The sequence below is a fragment of the Oratosquilla oratoria genome, chromosome 37 (genome assembly GCF_046742065.1).
Source record: "Oratosquilla oratoria isolate Oo_2021 chromosome 37, ASM4674206v1, whole genome shotgun sequence".
Classification (NCBI taxonomy): domain Eukaryota; kingdom Metazoa; phylum Arthropoda; class Malacostraca; order Stomatopoda; family Squillidae; genus Oratosquilla; species Oratosquilla oratoria.
The window spans coordinates 35,735,591-35,762,475 of NC_134813.1; the positions used below are offsets into that span (position 1 = coordinate 35,735,591).

The window sequence follows — 26,885 nt, forward strand, 5'->3', positions numbered from 1 at the left end:
AATTTTGTACCGAAAACAAGAATTATTCCATTTAAGAATATAGATAACCGATAATGGACGATGTACTTTCGATAGTACATTAGGGAATCAGCATATATAACTAAGCAAGGGTATTCTTTCATAAAACAGAAGCTTAGTAATTTCACACGTGAGATTTTAAAATAGCTTTAAAATCAGGTTTTGGGGTATTGTGTGTGATTCATCAGGGTCTTGGATCACGTGTTGGACTCATGATCGACAGCTATTTCCCTCCCGGAAGAGAGCTCATAGATCATATATGACCGATCAATGGGTAATACTGTGACCTTACTCACGCGCACAGACACACACACACACACACACACACACACACACACACACACACACATACACACACACAAAAAAAACTCCCCGCCCACGAGAGTTGGAGTAACAACTCGCAGCGCAGCGATACTGAAATTATTTCACCCCTGGGCGGGATTCGAACCCGGACCTCCTTAATGGCGGCCGGGAACTCTAACCACTGCGCCACGAGGTGTGTGCGCGCGCGCGTGAGAGGACATTTTTCTTTGAATTATTTTACAGTAATCTGGAAGAGAAAGTCTGCAGGTTTGTACCAGTTGAATAAAGTCTTAAGCTGGTGTTTAGAAAAATGATAAACGATTCAACTAATTGATTAATTGAAATGATGATTAATATTTGCCTTTTAATCAGTTGCGAAAAGTTTCACCTTGATTGAAATAGTTTGATTAAAATATTTCAACTTTGCGGCGAAAGAGCTGGATGAAGCTAAGTTGAGCAAGTAGTATTGATTGACGGAATTATTGAGTCATGGCGCCCCCCTTGCTTTTAATGCCAACCGAGAATGATATTTGATGTAAATTTTTAGATACAAAGATGTTTATATAAATCTGATATGGGTAGTAATTGGACTAAGATTCGTCGATAGATTGTTTATTGTGAATGAGATCTCATCCAGGAGGGAAATAGTTGATCACGAGTCCAACACGTGATCCAAGGTAACGTCGAAGTACATTGAGGGGATCCCCCACCCTCCCTTGATGAATAAAATTGCGTTGGCAACCAGAATGAAACGGGGGAGGGGGTGGGAGATTTCCGCATGTATTGGTTTGCATGCACCGGACCTTTTGCATTAGGCCATGTTGACTTGATTGCACAACAAGGATCAATTTGACATTCAATTTATTTTAGTATATCTTTTGTTTTACTTGTTTTATTGATTAATTATTTACTTATTATTTTATTTATATTTTTGTGGGGGATTATTAGGCCGTGTTAAATTGATTAACATGGGTCAATTTGACATTCAATTTTAGTTTGTATATTGTTTATACTTTTTTGTTGATTATTTATTTGCTAATTTTATTTACTTATTTTATTTATTTATATTATTTCTATTTTTACTTATTTTTATTTACTTTTATTTATTATATATATATATATATATATATATATATATATATATTATGTTTTTTTATTGATTATTTATTTATCTATTTTGGTGGGGTGGGAGCAGAAGTTATGGACAGGCTGACCGCTCGTTGATTGGTTCGGTTGTCAGATATGTTTGGCCGGAGCTCGGCACAGGGTTCGTTCGTATCATGTCTTTTCTTGTCAGGGCATAATGTGAAATGCAGTTCCCTGTTTTAGTTTTTGTGTGCAGCGAATGGTTTAGCCTTGTAAAAGAAACCATTTGTTCAAATGAACAATTGTGAATTGACGGTAGGTATTTTGATAGCAGGTTAGTTGTAGATTGATTTTATATAGTTTAAGAATGTTTATATATATATATATATAATATATAATATATATAATATATATATATATATATATAATATATATATAATATGAAAGAGAGGAAGAAGAGGGGATATGGTGTATTGGTGTGTATGAAACTTGTGTTATATTGACACTTGTTGGAAAAATGTCAGTTTTCTATACCCGATGACCAGCGGTTCTGTCTATGGCGACAGTATCATACTGACGAGCTTCAGGGGGTAAAGGAGAGCTTTAATCAGGGGGGTAAACGAGTGGAAGGGTCACCATTATTTAGTGAGATTAATCTTCATAAATGAATTATGACGGAGTCTTATCTGTAGGGATGTCACTAAAGCCCTTCAAAAGTTTTATTGCATAAGCTTGTACCGCGGTTGTATAAGAAATTCAGGTCTCTCTTTCTCTCTGTATGTATATATATATATATATATATATATATATATATATATATATATATAATAATATATATATATATATATATATATATATATATATATATATAAAAATAGATATAATTGTATACACTCTCTTTCTCTCTCTCCTTATCTCGCCCTCCCTCTCCCCCTGTCTCCATCTACCTAAACATACCCCTCCTTCCCTCCCCCCTTCCCTCCCTCCTTGACCATCAGAGGAGCTATATTTGGACCAAGCTGTTTCTAAAATGCGATATACAAATTAATTATGTATAACAATAATTATATTTATAACACCAAGAGATGCTGTTCATTAAGGAATAAAGAAATGGACCAATGCAAATAAGTAATTCATTCCATCTGGCGAATTAATTTTTTAAACTCGACGCCACGGAAAGGTGCCTAGCCACCTAGCCTTGCAGATACTGGCTGATCGAAAATAAGTGCGAAACACACATATACACACACACACAATATATATATATATATATATATATATATATATATGCATATATGTGTATATGTGTGTATAATTATATATATGTATATATATATACATATGTATATATGTATATATGTAATATATACATATATATATATATATATATATATATATATATATATATATATATATATATATATATATATATATAGTGACTGTAAGGCATCAGTTTTGTTGCAAGGGATGACGCAACCGCTGCTGAGATGCGCCGATACTTGCCACCGTGGCGTTCCTCGGTTGGCAGGAAGTTCGAGCCAAGTGGCGCTTGTTGGCCTGCTCGCCGAGGGCATTTGGGTGGATTGGGGGGGGGGGGCGTCGGCAGACAGGTGCAGGCAGGCGTAGGAGCCGGCGCCGGCTGTTGTAATTAACTACCTGCAGCCTACGGACGCTTTGAGGGTAAAGAGTTCTTATGCTGATGGCACGTGTTTGATCGTGTGGTATGTCGTGGCATCATTCAAGCCTTTCTTCATCGGGTGCCGCTGGGGTAGATGCAATCAAAGGTGGTTTACTAGGTGCGGAAAGGGTTGAGATGTGTTTTTACCGTGGCACTACTGAGGAAGGGGTACGGGGTGCTACGATGATGAATAGAATAGCCTGGCAAGAAGAACCAAAGGAAAAAAGTGCTTACAGATGATCAACTGGACATTTGAATTTGACCCATGGGTTATCGGAATTATTTATGTTTATTTTATTTATTTACTTTTTACTAATGTGTAACCAAACATCCCTGTTGTCGTAAGGGAACTGCAATTATGCGATTTTGGAGAGATGATAAATATTGATGTACTGTGACGCATGTAGGTTTATTTTTGTTCTATTTTTATGTGTTTATATTGTCATTATATTTGTTATGATTTGTTACTTATCATTTACTTTTTCGAGTAATATACATAGATGTTTGTATTGGTAATTAATCGAAACCGTACTGATTACCAATAGTTATTCCCAATATTGGATAATTTTCCAAATTTCAGACATCACAATAAACTAGTTACACGCGTGTAGGTAAGGAATAAGTATTGTGCCAGCGCATAGCTACACACACCATTCTCCATCTGCCGTGCGGGTCATCGCTGGCAAGCTCCCAGGCAGGTCTATACATGGAGAGACAAATAAAAATAAACGGCGAAGGGTACACGTATAGAACGTGATATTTATTTACATAGTAGCCAGGGCACTGCTCGACCTGTGTACACACACACACACACACACACACACACACACACACACACACACACACACACACACACACACACAAAATAGAAGCGTGTTAGATATGTAGTTTTTCTATCTTGGACGATTGAATTTACAAGTCAATGGGCGTGCTCAGTCAATGCTTTCGTCCCTTGTTGAAAAACAACCGAGGTAATATGTTAGAATAATTTATTACTCAAGGCAGGGAAAAGGAGGGAGGGAAGGAATGTAGGAGTGAGGGAGGTAGGTAGGAAGAAAGGGTAGGAAAAATAGGAGGTAGGGAGAGAGGGATGAAGGGAAATGTTTTATTGTATTATATAATGTTAGCCCAACGTTATGTATATACCATACAATTCAAACTAGTATCCATTCCCCCCATTTAAACGGGGGGGGAGGGGGATAACCGAATCAATACACTCGCATAAGAACTCGCCCACCCCTCCTCACACACTTCCCCCAACAATTTGTTTGTATAGTTTTGTGTCTGTTTACTTGGTTTGTGGCTCTGCCATTGTTATAGCTGGTAGCACCCATAGGGTGTGGGCAAGTCCGTGCGAAACTTAACGAGGGCGGGCTTGCGTGCGTGCGGCTTCCGCGCGTTCGACCAGATCGCGCACGCTCAGTCTCGCTTCTGCAGTCGTAATGGTGACGAAGTCGTAGCCACGAAAGAGAGAAAAAGAAAAGAATTGGTGGGGTGGGGGGGGATGGCGGAGAGCTATTTTATCCACAGTGCCAAAGACGGCATGATGCTGTCTACGGCTGTTCCCGAAGATTGAAATGAAGAGTAGTTTGGCGTGTACCATTCGGGCGAGAGGCCGAGGAGGAGGAGGGGGTTAGGGGTGTTGAAAGGACAAAAGGAGTCTTGTGTAGAGTTGGCCATTTGAAGGGGGAGACCCCGACTACAGAGGAAAGACGTTGGTGCCTTCCTGAATTATTCTCGCCCCCTTTCTCCTTCATAGACACCTCTTTGCTTTGATGAATTTGACATTTATTGTTGCGTTATTCACGTACTGTAGAATGCATAGGCATTATGAAGGCAGAAAAAAGGGGGTGAATTCTTCAGTATTAAATTTCAGCGTAATATAAACTTACAACGAGAATTTGTTTTATGGTAGGATATATAATTTATTCAATCACACACACACACACACACACACACACACACACACACACACACACACACACACATAAGGTAAATCTTTCTCTCCCCCTTTTTCCACCTCCTAACCCCCCCCCCCCCCCAAAAAAAAAAAAAAAAAATCCCTCCCACCTCCCAAACCCTCCCCTGTTGGGAATTGCCATTTCCATGGAGAAGAGTCGTCGAGGGAGGCCCGGGCTTCGTGACGGCACATAAAGAGAAGGTTGACTTGAAATGCCATCGTCCCTCTTCCCCTTGCCTCCTCCTCGTCCTCCTCAACCTCCTCCTCCTCCTCAACCTCCTCCTCCTCCTCAACCTCCTGCTTCTTTCCCTCCGCCTCTTTCTTCTCGTCCTCCACTTCCTCGTCATTTTACTTCTCCATTTACCTCCCCTGTTCCTCTCCCTTCTACTATCCCCCCCCTCCCTCCCTCTGATCCTCGGGAGACGATCCGGATCCGCCACGGGCCGGACGGGCAGCGTCCCCTTTCTTTGTTCCTGCTCAGGCTCACTCGTAGGGGTGTCTGCTCCGGCCGCAGGTCGTTGTGGTGCGTAGGGGATGTCGTCGTGTTCCGCCTTCTTCTTTGAAGTAAAGGAGGAATGGTTGAGGGCCTTGGGTGCCATCCGACCGAACCTCGAAACCCCAGAGAAGTAGACTTTGTGTATACTCTTGGGGTGGATGTCTGACACTTGTAAACATAAATACAGATTGGAAACTGGTATGTTATAACACATTTGTAAATGTTCACTATAAACCCACTATCGGAGAAATAATATCGGAAGTACAAGAAAAACTGTATATTTCGACTACTATCTATAGTCCTCTTCAGCAGAGGACTACAGATAGTAGCCGAAATATACAGTTTTTCCTGTACTTACGATGTTATTTCTCCGATAGTGGATTTATAGTGAACATAAATACAGATGCTGTAGTTTTCTTCGCTTATTAGTCTCCAGTATTCGCATATCCTTGTTATACGGAATTAAAAGTTATGTATATAGATTCTAGATACCAGAACTATTTTCTTATGTCCGGGTGTATTTTGATAAGGCGTTTTAGTTCTCAGTATCGGAGATTTATCTCGATATAAAAAAGTATATCAGTATCGGAGATGATCTTCACTTTTTTTCCCTTGCACATCTCCCGAATAAAAAAGATCAGGTTAAGTTAGGGTTATGTTGGGTCAAACCTGTTTTACAAGTACAGATACTACAGTACATTGAAAATAACTTACAAAAATGATGTGAGTGTTTTGTATTGATGTAATAATTTTCACTAATATGGTTGCTAAGCCACCTGGAATTGCATCCAGTTCTTAAACCGAAATCGCCTCTCTCTCTCTCTCTTTCTCTCTTTCTTTCTCTCTCTCTCTCTCCCCCGCATGCTAGTGTCATCGTTCTTGGTAATTCGTTCAAAAACAAAGATATTTATATATATTATACCTGAAATTTTAGTAATATAATTCTGTAATACGCTATCCCTGGGTGGTCGTGCATGAGTGAAACGTATATTTGCTTTCTTGGCCAGAGTTTCTTTAGCGCAGAACCTGAATTGTAAAAGGCATTCTCTCCTTTATTGTTTTACTGTGCCTTTGTGTTTTGTGCACATTTCGTGGGCAAGAGGTGACTAAATGCACCCAGACGAGAGCGGGGGTGAAGGACACAAGCAGGAAGGGTTGGGAATATCTGCTTGGGAAAAAAAAAAAAAAAAAAAAAAAACCCTGGTGGCCTGGGAGAGCGGTGGAGTGTTTGTTCATCGCCGAAAGAGACTTAGGTTCGACTCGTTAGGGGAAGGGGGAGAGAGCAAGGGATGAGTGGCTCTCTTGACGCCGCGCACTCTTCCAGAGTATGTGGCGTACCTGCGGCCGGAGCCGTCACCGTGGATTTCATGTATACGTTGACGAATGCTAAGGTTTCGAACAACAAAACGCTACAGTTCTTCCGTAAAGAAAAATAGTTTAGCATGACTAGGACACTTGGTTTAAACCCATCCCCCATAAATCTGATCAAATTTGTCTGGCGCGCCCGCCATACACGCTCAGTTGTGACGGTCAGTCCTGAACTGACGGGCGGGTGGAGCCTTTCCCGCCCGGAGCAGCTGCTGCTGCTGCTGCTATGGCGTCCTTTCAGCGCGCCAAAACTTGTCGCAACATGTCGGAACTCGTGCGGCGAGTTGGCGACGTGGCGTTGTGTGTCGATTTTATTTAATTTATTTTTGATATTTTTTACTTTATTGATCTAATGCCCCTCTTTTAAAAAACGGCGTTAATTCATAAATAATTTTCACCATGGTAGAAATAAAACGTCTTGAGGATCCGGAATTGTCGATATCTTATTTCTGAGGCGCTGTGGAGCCTTGCTGCCTTACAGACGCGGAGATGGGGTTGGGGTGTTTGGCGACGCCACGCCGTACTATTGTCGTGTGTTTCCTTACGGCTAGTGCCGTTGGATCCTGTATTTGTCGAGATGCATGGCATTAATCCTCAAGGGTCAACTCTCTCTCCCTCCCTCCCTCTCTCTCCCTAATCAACGTAACTTGTCATGTCAAGTCAACCATTCTGAGTCCACTGCTGAACAAATGTCTCCTCAACCTCTGCCTCGTCACTGCAGAATTCTCCATCCTCTGTTAGTCTCCATCCTTCATTAGTCTGTAATACTCCTTCTGTTCTATCAGCTTTCCTCTGTCGTCGCTCCCTGACCTGGCCAGTTCCATCTCTTCTCACCTATCGCCCTCGTAATGTTTATCTTCCAGTCCAGTCTGGCTTCTGACTCGGAGCCTCTGATAATGTTTTTTTATCAAACATTTTCCAACCAATAGTAATGCGTCCTCATATTTTCATTGTCTTGTCAGTTTTAACATTTGACTTAATTTTAACATCAGTTATAATGACTTTATTTGGAAGTTTAGATTTGAACGCTATAATTTTGACTCATCGAACCCATTTTGAGACTAGCCTGTCATGCTGTTCTTTATAGCGTTTGAGGTGCAATTAATGCCATCCACAAGCTAAGATATTCCTCATTAATGTGCAGATCATCCCCCTTGCAACTGAGCTGTCAGAAAATCAGTATGAACCAAATTGTGAACGACTTGACCTAAGCTCCTTGTTTTGTGTACGTGTGCGATTTTATATACAGTATGTATATATATATATTTATATATATATATATATATATATATATATATATATATATATATATATATAAAGGAGGTGGGGGGAAGGCAGGGGTAATGTGCAGACTCGTTCTCTGAGAGTCTCCGGTCTTGTTTTTTATGCAGTTTATGCATATATTTTGGTATTAGAATATTTGTTTACTTACATATTTGTTTATTGTTATTATATATATATATATATATATATATATATATATATATATATATATATATATATATATATTACGTTCAGTCAGAACACCACAAATCCGTAGACTATGACTGGTTTATTTTTTTAAGCGAGAGAGTAGCGGCAGGGGTGGTCTTTCGTTCCAAAGGGAAATGATTCTGTGGTTTCACTATGTACCAGTGATTTTTCGTCATTTCATAGTGAACTACAGGGTTGTCTCTTCAAACCTTATGTACCCATATATATGTATATATATATGTATATGTATATATATATGTATATATATATATATATATGTATATATATATGTATATATATATGTATATATATATGTATATATATATATGTATATATATATATATATATATATGTATATATATATGTATATATATATATGTATATATATATGTGTGTATATATATATATATATGTATATATATATGTATATATATATGTGTGTGTATATATATATATGTATATATATAATATATATATATATATATATATATATATAAATAAAATGACAGGTTGAAAAGGTCATGACATCTGACACATAGTCTATTCTGTTTTGAAACCTACAGTAAAAATTCTCTCTCTTTATCTCAACTACTGATTTTTTTAATGTGCCACTCTGACGTCTTTTTCAAACTGCCAGTGAGGGCCACTTGTTCAGGCTGCTTTGAACACGGAGGGCAAAGGTTATGCTCTTGGTCCTAGTTCTCCCTCTCCCCATTAGTCCTCAGATTTGGAGATACTGGTGTAGGTGTTGAAAAGTTCCCTTCGGTGGAAATTAGTGAACTGTGGCGAGAAAGAGAGAGAGAAAGAGAGCGAGGAAGGTAACGTAGTAGCCCTTCCATGAAGCCCCGTGAGGGTGCTTGTAAGGATTCCCACTCCCTGAACCCACCTCCGACCCACTCCCTCTTCTGCTATACTCGTATTCACTCGTATTCTCGTTTATTATTCGCTTGGTCTCTTTACCACCGAGTGCCAGTGCTCCTTCTTGGCAAATTGAGATTCCGGGTGATATTTTGGGGTCTGGTGGGTGGGCCTGCCTCTATACAAGGTAGGTTGTTGCACCACGTAAAAGGGCAAGTTTATTTTTTGTAAATGCTTCAGAGACCTTCCATGGCACACACTCCATCCTCCATCGGTTCCTCCTCCACCGCTTCCACCCCCTTTCATAAGGGCTTAGACTCCAGGTGGCACCTGTAGCATGCACGAGCGTTGGGTGTTTTGCCACATAATTGGAAATATAGACACGATATAAGGTCTGAAGGTTGCTATTTCCGGGAGATGTAGTACAACCCGATTCAGGTGGAGGAAACCTTCCGACTGACCACCAGACAGTTCCGCTTGGCGGCCAAACCCGACAGGTCTGTGTGGACGGGTTGAACTGTCTCGAGCTGACCGTGGTCGGCTATATATATATATATATATATATATATATATATATATATATATATATATATATATATATATATATATATATATATATATACACGCTGAGTACCGAAAAGTAGCACGAGTAATTGTGAGTCTGAATGCGGGTTTGCACAAGCTTTGTGTCTTCAAGAAAACAAGCTACCCAAGGGGAATAGACGTTGCAGTGTCCATTTCACAACCGGGGAGATACTCAATCCAACCAAGAAATTAAACGTGTCCGGTGAGGAATACTCATATTGTCGGAACTCCAGCGCACGACTGGGTTCTTCAAGATTTGAGTAAGGACGAGAACACTACATTCACTAGCACCTCGGGGGAGGAGGGTGGGGGTGGCAGCAGAGGCATCAGTGGCTGCGGGCGAGGTAACGGCGACCTCTTGTCTCTATCATTCAAATCATGTGACAACACTCCGAATACTCGTGTACACTCAGCACCCTTCTGCGCAGCTCCACCAGGTGATTCTGTCTTTGGTATCATAGATGCCTTAGAGCTTCTACAGGAAATAATGTATGCTTGTGTGGTTCTTCGAGCACTCTCCATCTGACTCTGTCTTAGCAACACCACTACCCAGTGATACTTCACTCCCAAATTTCGAGAAAAAAAACACTGCCTCCACTACCACCACCACCACCCGTGTCTATATTTTCTCGTCATTTCAGCCTTGTGGTGCTTTTAGTGTCTGGCCCGCTTCTCTTTTCCTAGTTCTTTCTTGTCCTCATATTCCTCCATCCCTATACCCACAATCCCTCACTCACCTTTAACCTTTGATCTCTCGTTGTTCCTATTCCCTCTCTTCTTCTTCCTCTCTTCCTCCTCTTCCTCTCCCGGATGGACATTGAACAATTACCCAGTGGTCACTTCAAATTTTGGCCCTGTGGTGTTCCCACTGCAGAATCATCTTTCCCTGTTCACTACAAAGAGTGATGCCTCACAACTGGAAACATGTCCATACTCAGTTATAAACACGTGAGAGATAGTGGCTTCAAACTGTCAGGACATAGATTAAATCTAGAAGCATTCGTTGGAATGGAAAAAATTCAACGTTTTAATATTTGTTTTGAAAAAAAAAACTAGCATCTTGATGTAATTAAGCCCATATGGTTGTTATGTTTGATTGTTTTAGGTGACTGCTTGGGTATTTATCTGCTTCCGACCTCATTACGGACCAAACGGACTGTTGTGAGCATCATTCTTCGCCTTTGTTTAAGACGCTGGAGTTAAAAGAATTTGTGCACAGTCCTGAACAGGGCAGGGCAGGGGCTGAAGAGGTCAGAGAAGTTGAGGGAAAGAAATATTTCCACGCTTTGCCTTGAGAATTCAACGTCCTTGGGAGGCCTCTTTCTCTCTCTCTCTCTCTCTCTCTCTCTCTCTCTCTCTCTCTCTCTCTCTCTCTCTCTCTCTCTCTCTCTCTCTCTCTCTCTCTCTCTCTCTCTCCTTTCTCTCTCTCTCTCTCTCTCTCTCTCCTCTCTCTCTCTCTCTCTCTCTCTCTCTCTCTCTCTCTCTCTCTCTCTCTCTCACACACACTCACTCACTCACTCACTCACTCACTCACTCACTCACTCACACTCTTACACAAGTAAGTGTGAGTGCGACTTTTGTGCTTGTCCCTGATGCCCTTGGGAAACTGCATTAGCCATGGCTACGGTTAATTATATTTATCAAAGAGCCGTTCCTAGTGGGTAGTTTATGTCGCACACGCTGCCCCGGTCCTGCATTCCTTCTCCCGTCTCCCTACCTTCTTTCCCCTCATGCTCCGTCTTTCCCAAGGACGACCCATTTCTCTGAAGACCACAAGCAAATAGCGCCCCCCCCCCTTTTTTTTTTATGCAACCTTTCTCGTTTTCTAAAAATTGTTTCGTCGTTTTCTTCCGTTCTTTTCAGCTTATCTCAATCATCTTCCCTACCTTCTTTCATAGATCCTTCTTCTCCTCCCCTCCCCGTCTCTCTCTCTCTCTCCTGACTCGCCTGCTTTTCCCCAGTCAGTTAATACCTCTCTCTCTCTCTCTCTCTCTGTCTCTTCTCTTTTCTCTCGCTCTCTTCTCTCTTTTCTCTCTTGCTTCCCTCCAGTCAGTTAATATCCCCCCCTCCCGCATTTCCATTTCCTGTCTGCCAACTTCCTCTTCAGCCTCCATTTCCGCAGAGCTTCCCTCATCCAGTTTTATCTCGTCCTTCAGTTCTGGTCCTCCTTGCCTCCGCCGCCCGCCCTCGTTCCCCCAGGGGGCTTCACAGCCCGAAAGCATTTCGGTAAAACGACCTTGAAGGAGAAAAAAAAACTCATTATTTTTACATTCATAATTAAGGTTCGCTTCCAAACAACTTTGGGAGCTTGACACCCCCCCCCCAAAAAAAAATGGCCCAGGCATAATGTATAGCCAAAAACTGGAGACCACATCACTTTTTTCTTTTCCCTGTTGAACTCGATGTCGACCAACCCACTTCCCGTTTTCTGTGCCCATTTGGTGCGGGAGATAAGGTGAGGCCTCAAGCGAAAGGGGGTTGTCGTGCTTTTGCGGTTTCGTAAATAATCCATTGGTTCTTTTTCTTTGACTTTGGCCGCCGCCAAGATATTTTATTCATCTCCGTGGAACCCCCCTCTCGCAATCTAACCTAGTAGCACTTTTACTTTGCTTGCCTTCGAACTCCTTGCCACGCCACGGACATAAGAAGGGCTGATTTGCTTTCTCTCTCTCTCTCTCTCTCTCTCTCTCTCTCTCTCTCGTGTGAGTGAACTAATGGACTATCTTGAAGTATAAGAGCGTAAGTGCATTCCACGGCCGCACATTATTTGAATATTTACCTTACGAAATAGAGAGAGAGAGAATCGCCCCCTCCATACCCTCCGCCTTTTCACCATTTCCCCCAGCTGTTGAGTAAAATCGAATGGCAGGAGACAAAGCTAGCGAGGTACTCGGGTGGTTACTCTTTGGCGCCGTAAGACCCCCTCCCACAATTGACGGCGATTTTATTCAGTTGAAGGAGGGGTTTTAAGTCGCCAACCAGTTACCACCCGAGTATCTCGTTCGATTTGTCTGTTGCCATTCGATTTCACTCAATTGTTGGCGAAATGGTGGATTGCTCGGGAGATTAACACTTGTTCTTACCCTACCCCATTTTCTATCTCCTTCCCTCTCCCCTCCCTTCTTTCCTTTCCTTCTCCCTTCCCCCTTCCCTTCCCCATCTCCCTTCCCTTCCTCATCTCCCTTCCTTTCCCATCTCCCATCCTCCCTTCCTCCCTTCCCTCTTCTCCCCTTCTTCCTTCCCCCTCTCCCTCTATGTCAGTCCTCACCCTCTTCACATACATCGTAAAGCTTGTAATGGACTGTCTGGAATGTAGTGCAGTTGTGGTTAACTTGATATAAATTGCTTTTGTGCATGAAATCATAATCATGAAATCCATCCAAGTCAGTGGACAGCAACGCATATTTCTGTATGAAACGAGATTAAACTCAAATTGCTTTAGTTCAATGTTGATTAAACTTAAATTGTTTTAGTCTAATGCAGTATTCCAGACGTATGGAGTCGAGTTTCGTCATGTAATTTGCTTAACAAGAAGAGAGACTATGTTGTTTAGGAAATGTATTTGGGTAATTTGCGACGAGCGGGGAATTGCTAAGAAGAAGAGGGCCAAATTAATCTTACCCAAATGGCCGGAACGTTGAAAGGCAGAGATGATTAAGTTAGACTAATGACTCATTTATTTCCATTTCATTAGAAGCTCGCTTTTATGTCCCACGCTTGAAGGGAAGGAGTGTGTAGGATGGCGTGTCACGGCCTTGAATTAGGTCAAAGGTCGGGTCAAGGTCAAGGTCATATGCATGTTCCATTTGCCTGACACAAATGTACGGATAGTGGTGATGATAATAATTTGTGTCAATCTATATCAAAGTTCTCTTTTCCCATATAAGAGGGTTATTGATATTAACATTATCATCCTAATCATTATCATTATGAATTATCATTACCATTATCATTACCTATATTATAACGACAACAATAATAACATAAACATAAACAACAGCTGTTGGATTTAATTTCTTTGGAAAGCCACCACACAGCAATGTCTAGCAGTAGGTCGCAGGTCCAGAAAGACACGCCGGAATTCAGTGTCGTATTAGTTAAGCTCTTTCTAGGTAATACTTAACTCGCAATCATAGAATGCAAACGAACACATTATAAGGGTTCTACAGAACATTTGCGAGAAAGTCATTGCTGTACTACGGCTCTATGAAAATATGAAATTGTGTGTTTGTGTAGAAAGGAATACGGCAGGGCGGTATAATATCACTCAAGGTATGTACAACTTGCCCCGAAGTGATTCTCGGATAAATAAGTTGGTAAAGAACAGTTTTGCGCGTCAATTGAGAATATTTTTATCGCCTGTTATTTGCAGATGACATTCTCACTTCAGGATCGTCAATGGCTGGCACCGGTCCTCGGGGCCCCAGTGGGAACAAATTACGGACTATTGCCTGTATTGTATCAGCTTGTTATTTTCTATATCTCCGGCTGAAAGTAGGAAACGATCAGTCACCGGTTGTCAGCTCTTCATATGTGAGAAGGTGGACGAAATACAGTTGAAGTTGACAGATATCCTGGGCCGGTGAGGGTAAGGGGTTGACGGGGTTTGAAGTTCCAATTAAAGCAATCATAATTTATGTTGAAGGTCTGGAAGTTTAAGAGTGATGATTTAAACCAAATTATAACACCAACTTAACATTGTCAATATAAAAAAAACGAATTAAAATGGGTTGACTTTTGTAAATGTAGAAACATGAAACTGCCTTAAACGCATTTTACAATCGGTGTACGGTTCCAGCCATGATCTACAGATGTGAGTTTTTTAAACTATGACGAAATGGATAAGAGATAAAGCTAAGGAGTGCATAGAGAAGAATAGAGAGTAATGCTGTCAGTGACACTGAAAGACCAGAATAGTGCAAGCTGGGTAAGAGAGCAGACTGGAGTGAAAATTACTGTGGAGGCGATAAAAGAGTGGAAGTGGAGTTGAGCCAGAAAGAATGATGGTGTTGCGGACCGCCGGGAGATGGAAGAAGGTGTGAAGGAGGAAGACCAGACAGAAGGTGGAGACGCGAGATAGATGAATCTTGCAGAGGTTGGCGCAGTCGTGCGGCACGTCGAAGAGGTCTGTGCTCAGCAGACTCCGAATAGGTGATTTATTGATTGATTGATTGGTTGATTTCTGTTTCACCGACTACTAGGAGGTGGAAGAGGACGAGGAAGGGAGTAGTTACCAGTAGTAGATGGGAAAGTGGAGACAAAATAGTCCAACTCTTAATGTCGAAAAAACTGAGAGGGGAAAATTTTAAGTTTATATAAAGTTATAAAGTCTTAGTGGTTTGTTGCTCATAAGAACCGCCCCGCCACCCATGATGCTTCGAGTTGTCGCCTTCGATCCCGAGTCAGGTTCGTTCGTTGCGATCGTTGAGGAGGACTAAAGGCGGCACGCACACCCTTCGCGTGATCGTGTCCCATCGGGCCCCGTAATGGATGCAACACAAGAATGTTGTGACTGACGCGCACACACACACTCACTCACTCACTCACTCACTCACTCACTCACTCTCAATGCATGAGTTCATATCTAAATATGATGATTGGAAATCAAATGTATGGATTAAGTTGGAACCGTACATGAATTCGAGTCTAGGTATGTTAGGAAATTAAAGAATAGGAGACAGGGCCCAATGAGCGTTGCTCCTTTCCTGTAAACTACAATTAGACACACACACTCACACTCACTCACACCTCTCTATCTCTTCCTACCCACCCCTGGCCCAACCCCTACCTGAAGGGTAATAGCTGTCGTCCACGAGTCCAACACGTGATCCAGAATCATGGTGGAACTCTTGTCACCCACTCACATCTGGTCAGATCACTCGGGAAAAAAATATATATATATATATATATATTTATACACGCGCGCGCGCGCACACACACGTAGTGGAGGTAGTTCACAATGTCGCCTTGTTAACCCCTTATGGGTTTGACTTGTATTTCATTTCCTGTTCAGCAGGTGTTTCGTCAGCCTCTACTCTGTGACGTTGCTGTTGTTGCTGTTAAGGACTAGATCGGCGGCGCTTCTATACTCTTGGAAATTATTGCGCCGCTGTCATATGTACTGTGTTACGTCAGAACTGTGAGGACCACCGTGGTTATTTTGAGTGCCTCGCGAGTGTCCGTCCCCCAAAGTACGCTGATCCCCCCGGGGGGTGGGGGGACTCTTAAGTTCGCGGACAGCCATGTGGTATCTTTGAGTGTAGTTCAATCGTACCTCACCTCACCTCACCGTCGTGCCATATCCTCTTGGACTTCGGCAACCATGGAGCGCCACAAAAGGATTTAATACACGCTTGTAACGTAGTAATCGTAGAACGAATATGGTGCCATCTGTTAGTAATGAGGAACCCTCAAGTTGTCGAACTTTAGAAACTGACTTGTTTCTACAGTAAGCAGGTGTTGTTAAATGGGGTCGCAACGAACCGAGGGTTAGTTCCGGCGAGAGGTATAGTAATTCTTCTTCTTCTTTTTCTTCTTTTTGTTCTTCTCTTCTTCTCTTTCTCCTTTTTTGTTCTTCTTTATTCTCTTCTTCCCTTTTTTTTCCTCTTTTCTTATTCTCTTATTCTCTTCTGCTTCTTCAAAGACGTAGATCTTAGTTTCAGTCTTTTTTTTTATCTTATCATCATACCGTAATTCAAGGTTCACAGAATGTCGGTGTATTTGACACGCCAAGCAAATATTATGATAATGATTTGTGAGAGTGGGCGAATGACGTGTGTAGCTCGATAAGATACTTGATTTTGAAAACGTAATTACGTCTCGCGGCGAGGAGCCAAATCTGCGAGTGACGTCAGCGAGGGTATGAGTAGTTTTTAATCACAGATAAGGCTATCGTGCATAGCTACCTCGCAGGGCTGGTAACGTCTGAAGCTGAGAGAGAGAGAGAGAGAGAGAGGTTGCTTCAAGTCTTGACATTTTCTTTTGTTGTGTGCTTTCGCGGTCGATACCAGGAACAGTTTCGTGGTCTTTCTCTATTATGTCTCGTTTTCAAATGCGTATCAACCCCTTCCGTACCGGGTGATACTTCTCCTTTTGTTCTTCTTTCCGCCAGGTTATTTTATTCATCTCCGTGGGGGAAAAGGTTAGTGTGATATATTTTTTTTTCTCGGTTTTATTTTTGTATAAATTTCACGAAATGCTCATTCTCTTTTAAACCTGTACCTGATTTCAACCAGTTTGCTTCAATGTATCCGTTGTCTCGCGTTAGAAGCCAGCGGCCAGCCTCTGGTGCCTTCACACACCAGTATTTTCAATAAAATCGTAACTCAAAAGTACACGCCATTGAGTCCAGTGTTCTTTTCAATGCACTCTCCATACAATTTTTATTTGTTTATTTATTTTTATTTATTTATTTATTGTAATAAGGTTCAGCTTTGCGTTTGTCGGATTTAAATTTCATATTAGATTTAGATGAGGGGAGGGACTTCGGTGGTGTTAGCTGGAAAGTCTTATCTCTCGTCGATCTCCTCCTCCTCCTCCTCCTCCTCCTCCCATTCATTCCTGGGAAGACACCCACCCTGTTCTCACGAAATACATTCGGTAAAACTATTTATCCGATACCTTCTGGTGTGATACAGTATTGATATATGTTGACAAAGACGCAGAAAACGTGTAATACGTCACGGCAAAAGAGAGAAAAAATGCGTTATAGTGTCATCAAAACACCAAATAATACTCGTCTTATTTTTTCATTGTGTTTGTGTGCGTGCTCGCGCGCGCGCGTATCCTCCACGTCACATTTTTCCCTTCCAAGGTCGAGGGGGCTTTTAACTTTTTTTTTTTTTTTTTTTTTCATTATTTGTTCGAACGACATTTAAAGCGCTTTTGAGCGTAATGGCTGCTCTTAAGGAAGGCCTTCGCAGTTTGCTCTGTGTCATTTTAGGGGTGGGGGAGCATTGTGCATTCAAGAACTCGCTGAAAGTGAGTATTCATATTTTATGTTCATTGCAACTCGGCAATTTTCCTCAAGGTGAATTAAGCGCACATAGAACTTAGTTGAGGCATTTCTGGTGGTATTGTTTGAAGGAGTTGTGGTGTGTTGCACTGGGTGTTTGCACCTCTGTTATAAAGTGAGGAGGTTCTTGTGAGCTGAATGTGCTGTAATGGCTCGGCTTGTGTGTTGCACGTCAACACCATTCCCCTCTACATTATCATCATCCTCCTCATTTTGTCCTTCGCCTGCCTCGCTCTTCGCTCTAGCACCTTTCCCCTTCCCTTCTCTTATTTATAGATGTGTGTCGGTACTGCTGGTACTACAAGTATTCAATCACGCACGCCATTTTTCCTTCTCCTCCTCCTCCCTTTCCTCTTTCTCCTCAAACCTTTCCCTTTTCTCCGACCCCTGTACCATTCCATGGACCAACAGTCCTTTCCGTTCCATCCATTCCTCCTTTTCTACCATCGTCTCCCTCTTCTTTTGTATCTCAACTTGTCCTTCTTTCCCTTCACTCCAACGCCCTTCAAATTCCCTCTATCGCCTTTGTTTCTTCATTTTTTTTTTTTTTTTTTTTTTTTTTTCTTTCAGCTGCGTTCCCCCAACGGCCATCCACCTTCCTCCCCATCTTAGGACAGGCTCCTTTGTTACCAGGGTAGGGGTTCCACATGTATGAATAAAATCGATTGTCGGTTCGGAAGGGGTTAGGGGCGGTTTTCATGGTAGGGATTTTATTCAGGTGTGCGCACATAGATTTTTGTCGCATCCCCACCCCCTCCCGTTCTCTCCCTCCCCACCTTCCCCTCCCCCTCCTTCCACATATCCACGCCCCCCCCCCCCCATTGCCCCCACCTTCCCCGCCCCTCTCTACCATTTTTTGTCGACGGCCACGTGTTTGGTAGGTTGCGCTCCGGCCTCAGGGTCGACCTGACCACGAGGCCTTGACTGCGAGGTACAAGTACGGAATGAGGACTGCGCTTGGTAACAGAACCTGGCTCTTTATATACACAGCCGGCGTACTCAAAAGTAGCGAAGAAGCCTCACAGAAACATGGCTCGACAGGGCCAAGATTGTATTTTCTTGAGGATACAAAGGCCAGTAGTACAGGGGTACTTTGAACTTAATCTACACAATAGTAACTTGAGGCCGAAGGCCAGCTATTTCTACACAAAATTAAATTCCTTGACTATAAGCCAAAATATCGCGTAGACGCTCATGTGGGAGAGTTAGGTGGCACCACACCACCACTGCAACATGGATTAAGTTGTCAGCAAAGTTGCTCTCGATGTTCTTAGTGAGGGGGAAAAAATCAATCGGTAGCAACAAGTTCTTCGTGTTGCGAGAACGCGTTGACTTGGCTATACCGAAGAAGGTTCTTCTGTTCCCCGTTGGTGCGTTGCCAAGGCGACCTTGTGGCTCATTCTTTGCCGGAATCAGACCGTGGTCACGCCAGAGAGCTTCATTCAGCCGAGGGGCTGAAATCGGACTGAAAATGGGGTCTCGATTGTCGCAGAAACCTTCGTTACTTTGTGGTCTAAACACACACACACACACACACACACACACACACACACACACACACACACACACTCACTCACACTCACTCCTTCAGCTGAATTAAAGAGTGTTTTTTTATCGTTAGGTGTCACATTGGCATCCTTTACAGACACTTCTCTGTAATAGGAATCTAGAAATCTGCACTCCCCAATATCCGGAAAAAGAGATTCCCAAATAGAAAAACCTTAGTATATCAGAAGCACTTTCGAATAGTTTTAGTATATTGTGGAAAATTGTTTACGTTCCGGATATTGGAGATAGGGGGAACCGTAAACATAACTCGAAACAACGGCGAAAGGAATTAGTGGCGCCGAAGAGAAAACGTTCGGAGAATTACGACACACACACACACACACACACACACACACACACACACACATACATACATACACACACACACACACACACACACACACACACACACACACACACACACACACACACACACACACACACACACACACACACACACACACACACACACACACACACACACACACACACACATATATATATATATAAAATTTATTTATTTATTATATAATATGTAGCTTTACCCGGATGGATGTCTCTGTGGAAAGAGCTGAGAGACGACCTTTGGGACGTAGAGGAGTAAAAGGCAAAGGTGACTGAGGACGATGACCTGGCTTGGAAGGAGGTACAGTACAGTCGACCAGATAAGTTCTGCAAAAAACACTTTGTACGACTCGTTATCTATTGACATTAACGATGTTGATACTTCTCTCATTATCATTCACGTTATTGGACTTACTTTCAGTATTAGTAGTTCTCTGGATTTTTTTACCAATCTGCCACGTTACTCCATGTTTCTAGGATGATTAGTGTCAGGTTGACACGGCCAGTATCGATTTTTTTACCAATCTGCCACGTTACTCCATGTTTCTAGGATGATTAGTGTCAGGTTGACACGGCCAGTATCGATTGAATTACTTCAATATTGTCAGTTAATACCTGTTGTGCATTTGGGCTCCCGGAAAGCTGCTGCTGCTGCTGCTGCTTGGTCGCGGTGTGGTGGTGATCGTGGCCTTGTTACCTTCCATGTCCACCTCTGACCACCCGATTGCCCCTCCCCCTCCTCCTCCTCGTCCTTCACATCCTCGTCCTCCTCCTTTTTCCCCTCCTCTTCCCCCTCCTTGCCCTTCCTCCTTTTATCCTCCTCGTCCTCCCTTTCCCCCCTCCCGTTCCAGTTATGGATCTGTTCCCAGATCTATGGCATGTCCTCGTTTTCCAGAGCTTCGGGGGGTAAACTCGATTCTCTACCCATGTTATGGGAGTTGGAGAATATGTGCTTGCATGTATACTGGAAAAGACAAATTATACAAGTTACAGTGATAAAGCATGCCGGTAGGCCTTTTGGTCCACAGCAAGGTCGGATAAAAGAAAATGACACAAGGATAGGGAAGGGAAGAAATTTGTAACTGGATATAGGGCGTGAAACGTGATGCTTTGCACCAGAAACTGCTGCATTCCGATTGGCTGGTAAATGAGTGCAGGGACAAGGAATCAATTAGTGATGTCGCGATAAGTCTCTCCCATAAGGCCAAGTACTCTCCATCCACGAATATTCGTAGAAAAGAAACATCATGAACGAGGCGACTGTGGTGGAAAGAGTGGCACAGATGGATAGAATGATACATTTCCCCTTTTGGTACGAGTCATCAGGTCATACAGAGCTCAGTCGGCGGCGAACAAAATGTCGCGTGCAAGCGACAGATATAGAGCTTATGTCAACCGTGTCACCAACAGTTGCATCCTGATAACACGGTCAACTTTGTCAGGTTGTCTAGGAAATATAGTGGTCTATACCAACTTGGATATTTTTTCAAAATACCACCATAACACCCGCAGCCATAGATGCGAATGATAGAGACAGATGTCTACTGAAGATATCTTGATCCCCTAATAAAATCGCCTGGCGGCAACAAGAACAGGTGTGCAAATAAAAAGTGACATTTTGAATGAGAGTTTTCTGCAGTGTTCTTTGTAATGCTTTTTCTCAGCACATTTTGACGGGGAACTTTGATTGCTGATTTTTTTTTATGTATTTGTTTATTTGTTTTTGGAACATAGGGTCATTAAGCACAACAAATTTAGGAAACACATTCGAGAGTTCCCCGGTTAACATCAATGTGGTCTGAAAATCATTGGACCTGGAACGGATTTGCCCTTCCCCGAGGATGGGAATGAGCACCACATCGCAACAAAAGCAGATGTTGGGGGAATTAAAGGGGATGTCTGGTGGAGCGGGGCCTAGAACTCCCAAATAACAAGTAACAAGTCTTCGGGAGCAGACTGATGGATGGATGGATGGATGGGTGGACGGGCAACAACAGTTCATTGTCGGGCGGTGTAGCATTTTTGTGTTCGTAGGAAGAATTTTAAGTTGCAGGGGGTGTATTCAGTCCGGGATGGAGGTCAGTAAGCATCATTGTTGATAATGACGATCTATAACGTAAATATTTCCTTCGTTTATCCAACGTACCTGGGTTTTGAATCGATGCAGTTGGGTGGCTCTCAACGAAGTTGAGGTCCTCCACCCCGCATATGTTTTGTTTATGCTGCGAGATGTGTTTACCTTAATGTAATACGGAGTATGGAAGCTGAACTCCCAAGATCCTGTTTCAACGCTTCCATTGTGCGTATGAGCTTTTGTAATCACGGAAATGTGAAGTGGTTTCGCTGGCATAAATAAAGTCGCCTTGGTGCAACAACAACGGAAAGAATTAAAGGTAGGCAAGCTCCAAACCACACTCGTCCGTTACCCTTGCTGGGGTCATTTCCTAACCCGAATGAAATCGTCTGTCGTCAACCAGAATGAAATAATTAGAGTGCGGCACCATAGTAACAATCTCCACGCTGAATCACACCAGACGCGGGCCAGAATAAAATTGCAGAGTGCGTCGTTGTAGCGAGAAGGTTGGGGAGTTGCAAACACGGAGGGCAGCGAACTTTCTTACAGTCAGGCATGCCAACCCTTCTCAAACGCTGTGATCCGCACAGGTAAGTTTGCAAATCTAAAGACAAAAGATATATAATAGGCGTCTAGAATAGAAAAGGGGAAATGTTGGTGTCGTACGTAATCCATTTTTGAAGATTAACATCAAGAATGTTCCGAGAACCATATATCCATATATACATATATATATACATATATATACATCTATATATATATATATATATATATATATATATATATATGTGTGTGTGTGTGTGTGTTTATGTATATATATACAGTATATTTTTTCTATGCCTACCAATTTGGACGACATTCAAGAGGGTGGATGAACCTGGTAAAGTTGGCTGCCCTGTTCTGAACGTGTCCAAATGCATTTCAATAGCTGTAAAGACGAGCTATGACAATACCGCCTATTGAAGTTAATTAAGTTCATTATAAATATTTTCCTTTTTCCATTTAACCATTTCCTCGAATTTCTTTAGCCGTTGTTCAAAGGACGCGGCAATTTCCAGGGAACGGAGCCGTTGAAAAAATGGCGGGAACGTGGCATATTTCCACAGACGACGCAGACGTTGAAAAATGTGTGCAATTTGAGACGTGTCAGACTGATGGACTTGGGGATCGTAGGGCAGGGATAATTATTGCCGAGCGTTGGAATTCATTTGCGTCGTCTGGAAAGGAAAGCCGAGCCGTTGCCAAGGGAACGGAACGAGAGACGAGACGAGATGCGTCAGCTCGGCATCTGGCAGGGCTTCCAGCTGCTGATATTTGGAGCAGTGGTTAGGGATACATGTGCTGGTAGTTCTCTTTATTGGGGTTCTCAAAACTAGGAAAAAGTTCTGAAGTCGAGGCAATCCGGATATCAGTTTGTGATACACACACACATGCATACTTGCACAAGCAAAATATGAATATTCCCATGGTGTCATGTTTACAGCCTAAAACTGTCTTTTGTGCTGAATGGTGCTGAGTACAGCCAGAACGAAATTAACATTGAAACAGCTTTTGGTCATTTCTTTGATTCCTGCTGCATGTAATTTTACCATTATTTTTTCACTGATAGAAAAAAGGGTATCCTTGATTTTATATATATATTGTGTGTGTGTATGTATGTATATGTATTCTCATACCAGTATTTATTTTTCAAGCTCTTTAATTTGCATAACATTATTGTTATGTGCTGTGTAGGTGTTGGAATGAGAGGGAATACATGTTTTGAAGAAGAAAAAAAAAAGGAACTTATAGGAGTGTTTAAATGAAATCTGTTTTTCAATAGCAGTGGCTATAACATTTCTATGAAGTAGCTTGAACAAAATCGAACAGCTTTGAGAGAGATTCCCAATAGTCTGTTTAATGATAGTGATATTTGTTGCCCAAATGGCTGGCCATGGTCATTGGCTCTCCCACAGATGTCTCTGGGAAGAAACTTTGGAGTACTCTCTGTTTTGTGTAGGTGTGGGGATGGTTCATGTGTCACTGGGAAGGAACAATAGCTAATTGTCGTCTCTCTTTGTGTGAAAAAGTTTTAAGAAATGCAGTTGAATTTGATAGAGATCTTGGGCCAAGTCCAAGGATTGAGTGCCAGCCTTCCAGGGCTGCACCTCCTGATGAAGGTGAAGGGTTAGACAGGTATCTGTAATTGGTCCCATCAATCTCTTTTCCCCTATGAAACATACCCTACCAACAGGTACCGAGGACATAAGGTCATTTTCAGTTGACTTCTTATGATTGGGCTTGTTAGCATCAACACAGAATAGGCCTAGCTATAGAAACTGCCCCAAGTTCAGAAGACATCAAACACATCCTACACTGCACCACCCTAGCCTTACCCAAACAATAACAGTAATATTTTATGGGGCAATCCAGTTAGTGTTGCCAACCTGGTGCTTCGGGCAACTGATTAATTGATCATGGATCAACATCCTATTGTTAGGGGATATCATATGTGTTGATTACTTTTCTTTATTAGTTAAGTTCAGTTTTATTTGTATTACATTTTAGAAACCCAAAATGCAGTAGAATATGTTTTGCAGAAATATATATACACATGAGGGATTAAAGTATGGTTCATATTTCTTTCAGACGGGAGCGTGCAAGCTACGAGTACCTAAAAACGAGGGCATGGGTTGCATCACGTTGGACCTGGCTTCAAGCACAGATAGCAGACCTCGAGTACAGAGGGCTGCAACAACAAAAAATTTATGCGTAAGTAAAGTGCACTAATTGAAGTGTTTACAGATAAGTATATTAGTGTTAATATTATCCCATGAATGTGTGTTAAAAAAAGGCAGTATGAATGTCATGGAAGTAAAAGTTAGTAGATTTAACATGGAATATGATATTTTATTTATTTATTTATTTTTATCAGCTCCATCTGTCAGTTCTTTTATCACCCAACACTGCCTCACCTTATGTCTTACTCTATCTTCATTACCTCCACCATACTTCTTAAACATTTGTCTCATACACATATAGGATCCTCCTTTCTGCCTCACTTAAATATCAGATTTCTACTCTATACAGTATTGTAGATACACCCATATTAGTCCATGGGCCAGGAGGGTCCACCGTGCACCCCCCCCATAACAGTATAGGACCATTTTTTTTTAGTCCCTGGGACCTTATGAAACAACAATATATGATGCCCACAGCAATATTTTGGGATCAACTACCCATTAGTGGCCATTTTCAAAATGGCCGCCGGCATAACTCAAAAAATCATGTTTTCACTTATAACTTTCCTTCTATGACAGATAGAGACATGGTTTCGGTGTCTTTACCTATGTTTTCGAGTACCAGCAATCCAATAATGCATCTTAGAACACTATCACATTTACCTTATTCTCAAATTTTGAAAATAATTAATTTCAAGTACAAATTTGGATTTCTTTCTTTAACCTTGCAGAATCATATGGAAATCACATTGACAAGAGAAAACATGATCATTTTTCCAATAATTTTCAAACGGCTAGAAACCAGTACATTCTCATTTAAGTTGAGACAATTAGAACATTTATAAAGCATTGGCAGCATCATAAAAATCATAGTGCACGAAACATGATTCTCTTGAAGCCTGGACAATCCAACAAACTTAATAACTGTCATCATCACTGTCACTTGACATATTCATCTATGTCACTTAGTTCCATCTCATCAACAGAAGTCATTTCTTCGTCATTAGCAATGGCATCATCTTCAGAAGCAACATCTTCTGTCACAACTGGTCCATCAAACCTGGTGTCATTTTGCCATCGGATGATTTCCATCCATGTCCTGTGGGTTCAGGTATTACAAGCAGGGCAACATCAGCACACTTCCAGATGCCAGTCTGGTAGTTCACGCGTTGTATATGCTGATACAGAGACTTCCTACATGGTGGGAACTGGCCGAGATCAATATTTCTATCGGCATTGACAGTGCCATCTGGTCCTCCACACTTCTCACTCAGAACAGCATATCAGACTGCATCAACACTCTTGTGGTGGGTTCTGCCATACATGACACAGGTAAATTCCTCCAAGTCATCCACCAAACTCTCAGGAGGATCCCACATGTCTCCTAACTGAGAAAGTGCATCAACGAATCGAGGTGACTTCAAGAGAAGTTTGATTGGTCGCATTTTTCCAATTCCCTTGAATGCACTTGTTGCGTCACAATGGGTGAATGTATGGAGACCCAACAGTGCAGTGCAAAACTGTTGACCATATCCATGTGCCATCTGGGTTATGTTTACAAGTCTCTTTATTCCCAGTGCCTGTGTCAAACAAGATGTTGACGTCAAACTTTCGAGCATGATGAAGTAGCACGAAAAAGACATCACTGTCGGGACTTAGTACCCGAATGTTATCATAACCATGCTCCTGGGCATAGGCACAGTACAGGACTATTCTTGTGTCAGTTTCTTCTTGATCAGAGAACAAGTCCAGAATTTCTGTTTCCTTCACGGCTTGACCGTCTTCAGTCTCCAACAGGAAGCGGTGACCCTGAGCTACTGTCATCACTTTTCTGTTTACGAGTTTTGGTGCAGAAATATCTGAACTCCATACACGATGGATAATATCAGCCAGTTGTGACTTGTTGTCATCATTCATCAGGAATGTTTTCCAGTTTTGTGGCTTTTTGGTCATTGGCCCTTTAATGATCAGCTTCTCACTTGACCCACGCTGTTTACGTTCCATTTCCTTGATAGATCCAACTTTATACATGTCTGTACTAAAGATGAAATCTGATTGCTTAGGGATCCTATTAAAGATGAGGTGAGCTCTCTGTTGGAAGTTCACAGGAATGTCATGCAGAGTGTGAAACAGTGCATTACCATCTTGTATGAACAGTGTTCTGCCCTCTGTTGGAAGTGCTATGTCATCGATATATTTCACTAGGAATTTAAATCCCTTGGACTTGTCAGTCTTTGCCATGTATCTGTCAGCTGTACCAAGGCTGCAAGGAACAGGACTCAGTGGATATGTCATCAGTTGTTCAATATACACAGAAGTATGTGTTTTGGCAATTTCCACTGGCCATTTGTGACAGCAC

At 42.0% G+C, this 26,885-nt stretch overlaps 1 protein-coding gene across 5 annotated transcripts in view; it reads left to right on the plus strand.

Annotated features, from left to right (window-relative positions):
- nsl1 (non-specific lethal 1) overlaps positions 1-26,885 on the plus strand; it is a 277,204-nt gene that overhangs the window by 229,823 nt on the left and 20,496 nt on the right. For all 5 annotated transcript variants that reach the window (XM_076175485.1, XM_076175483.1, XM_076175486.1 and 2 more), the window contains exon 3: positions 24,435-24,557. In XM_076175485.1, coding sequence (XP_076031600.1) covers positions 24,435-24,557 — 123 coding nt within the window. The remainder of the gene's footprint in view (positions 1-24,434; positions 24,558-26,885) is intronic.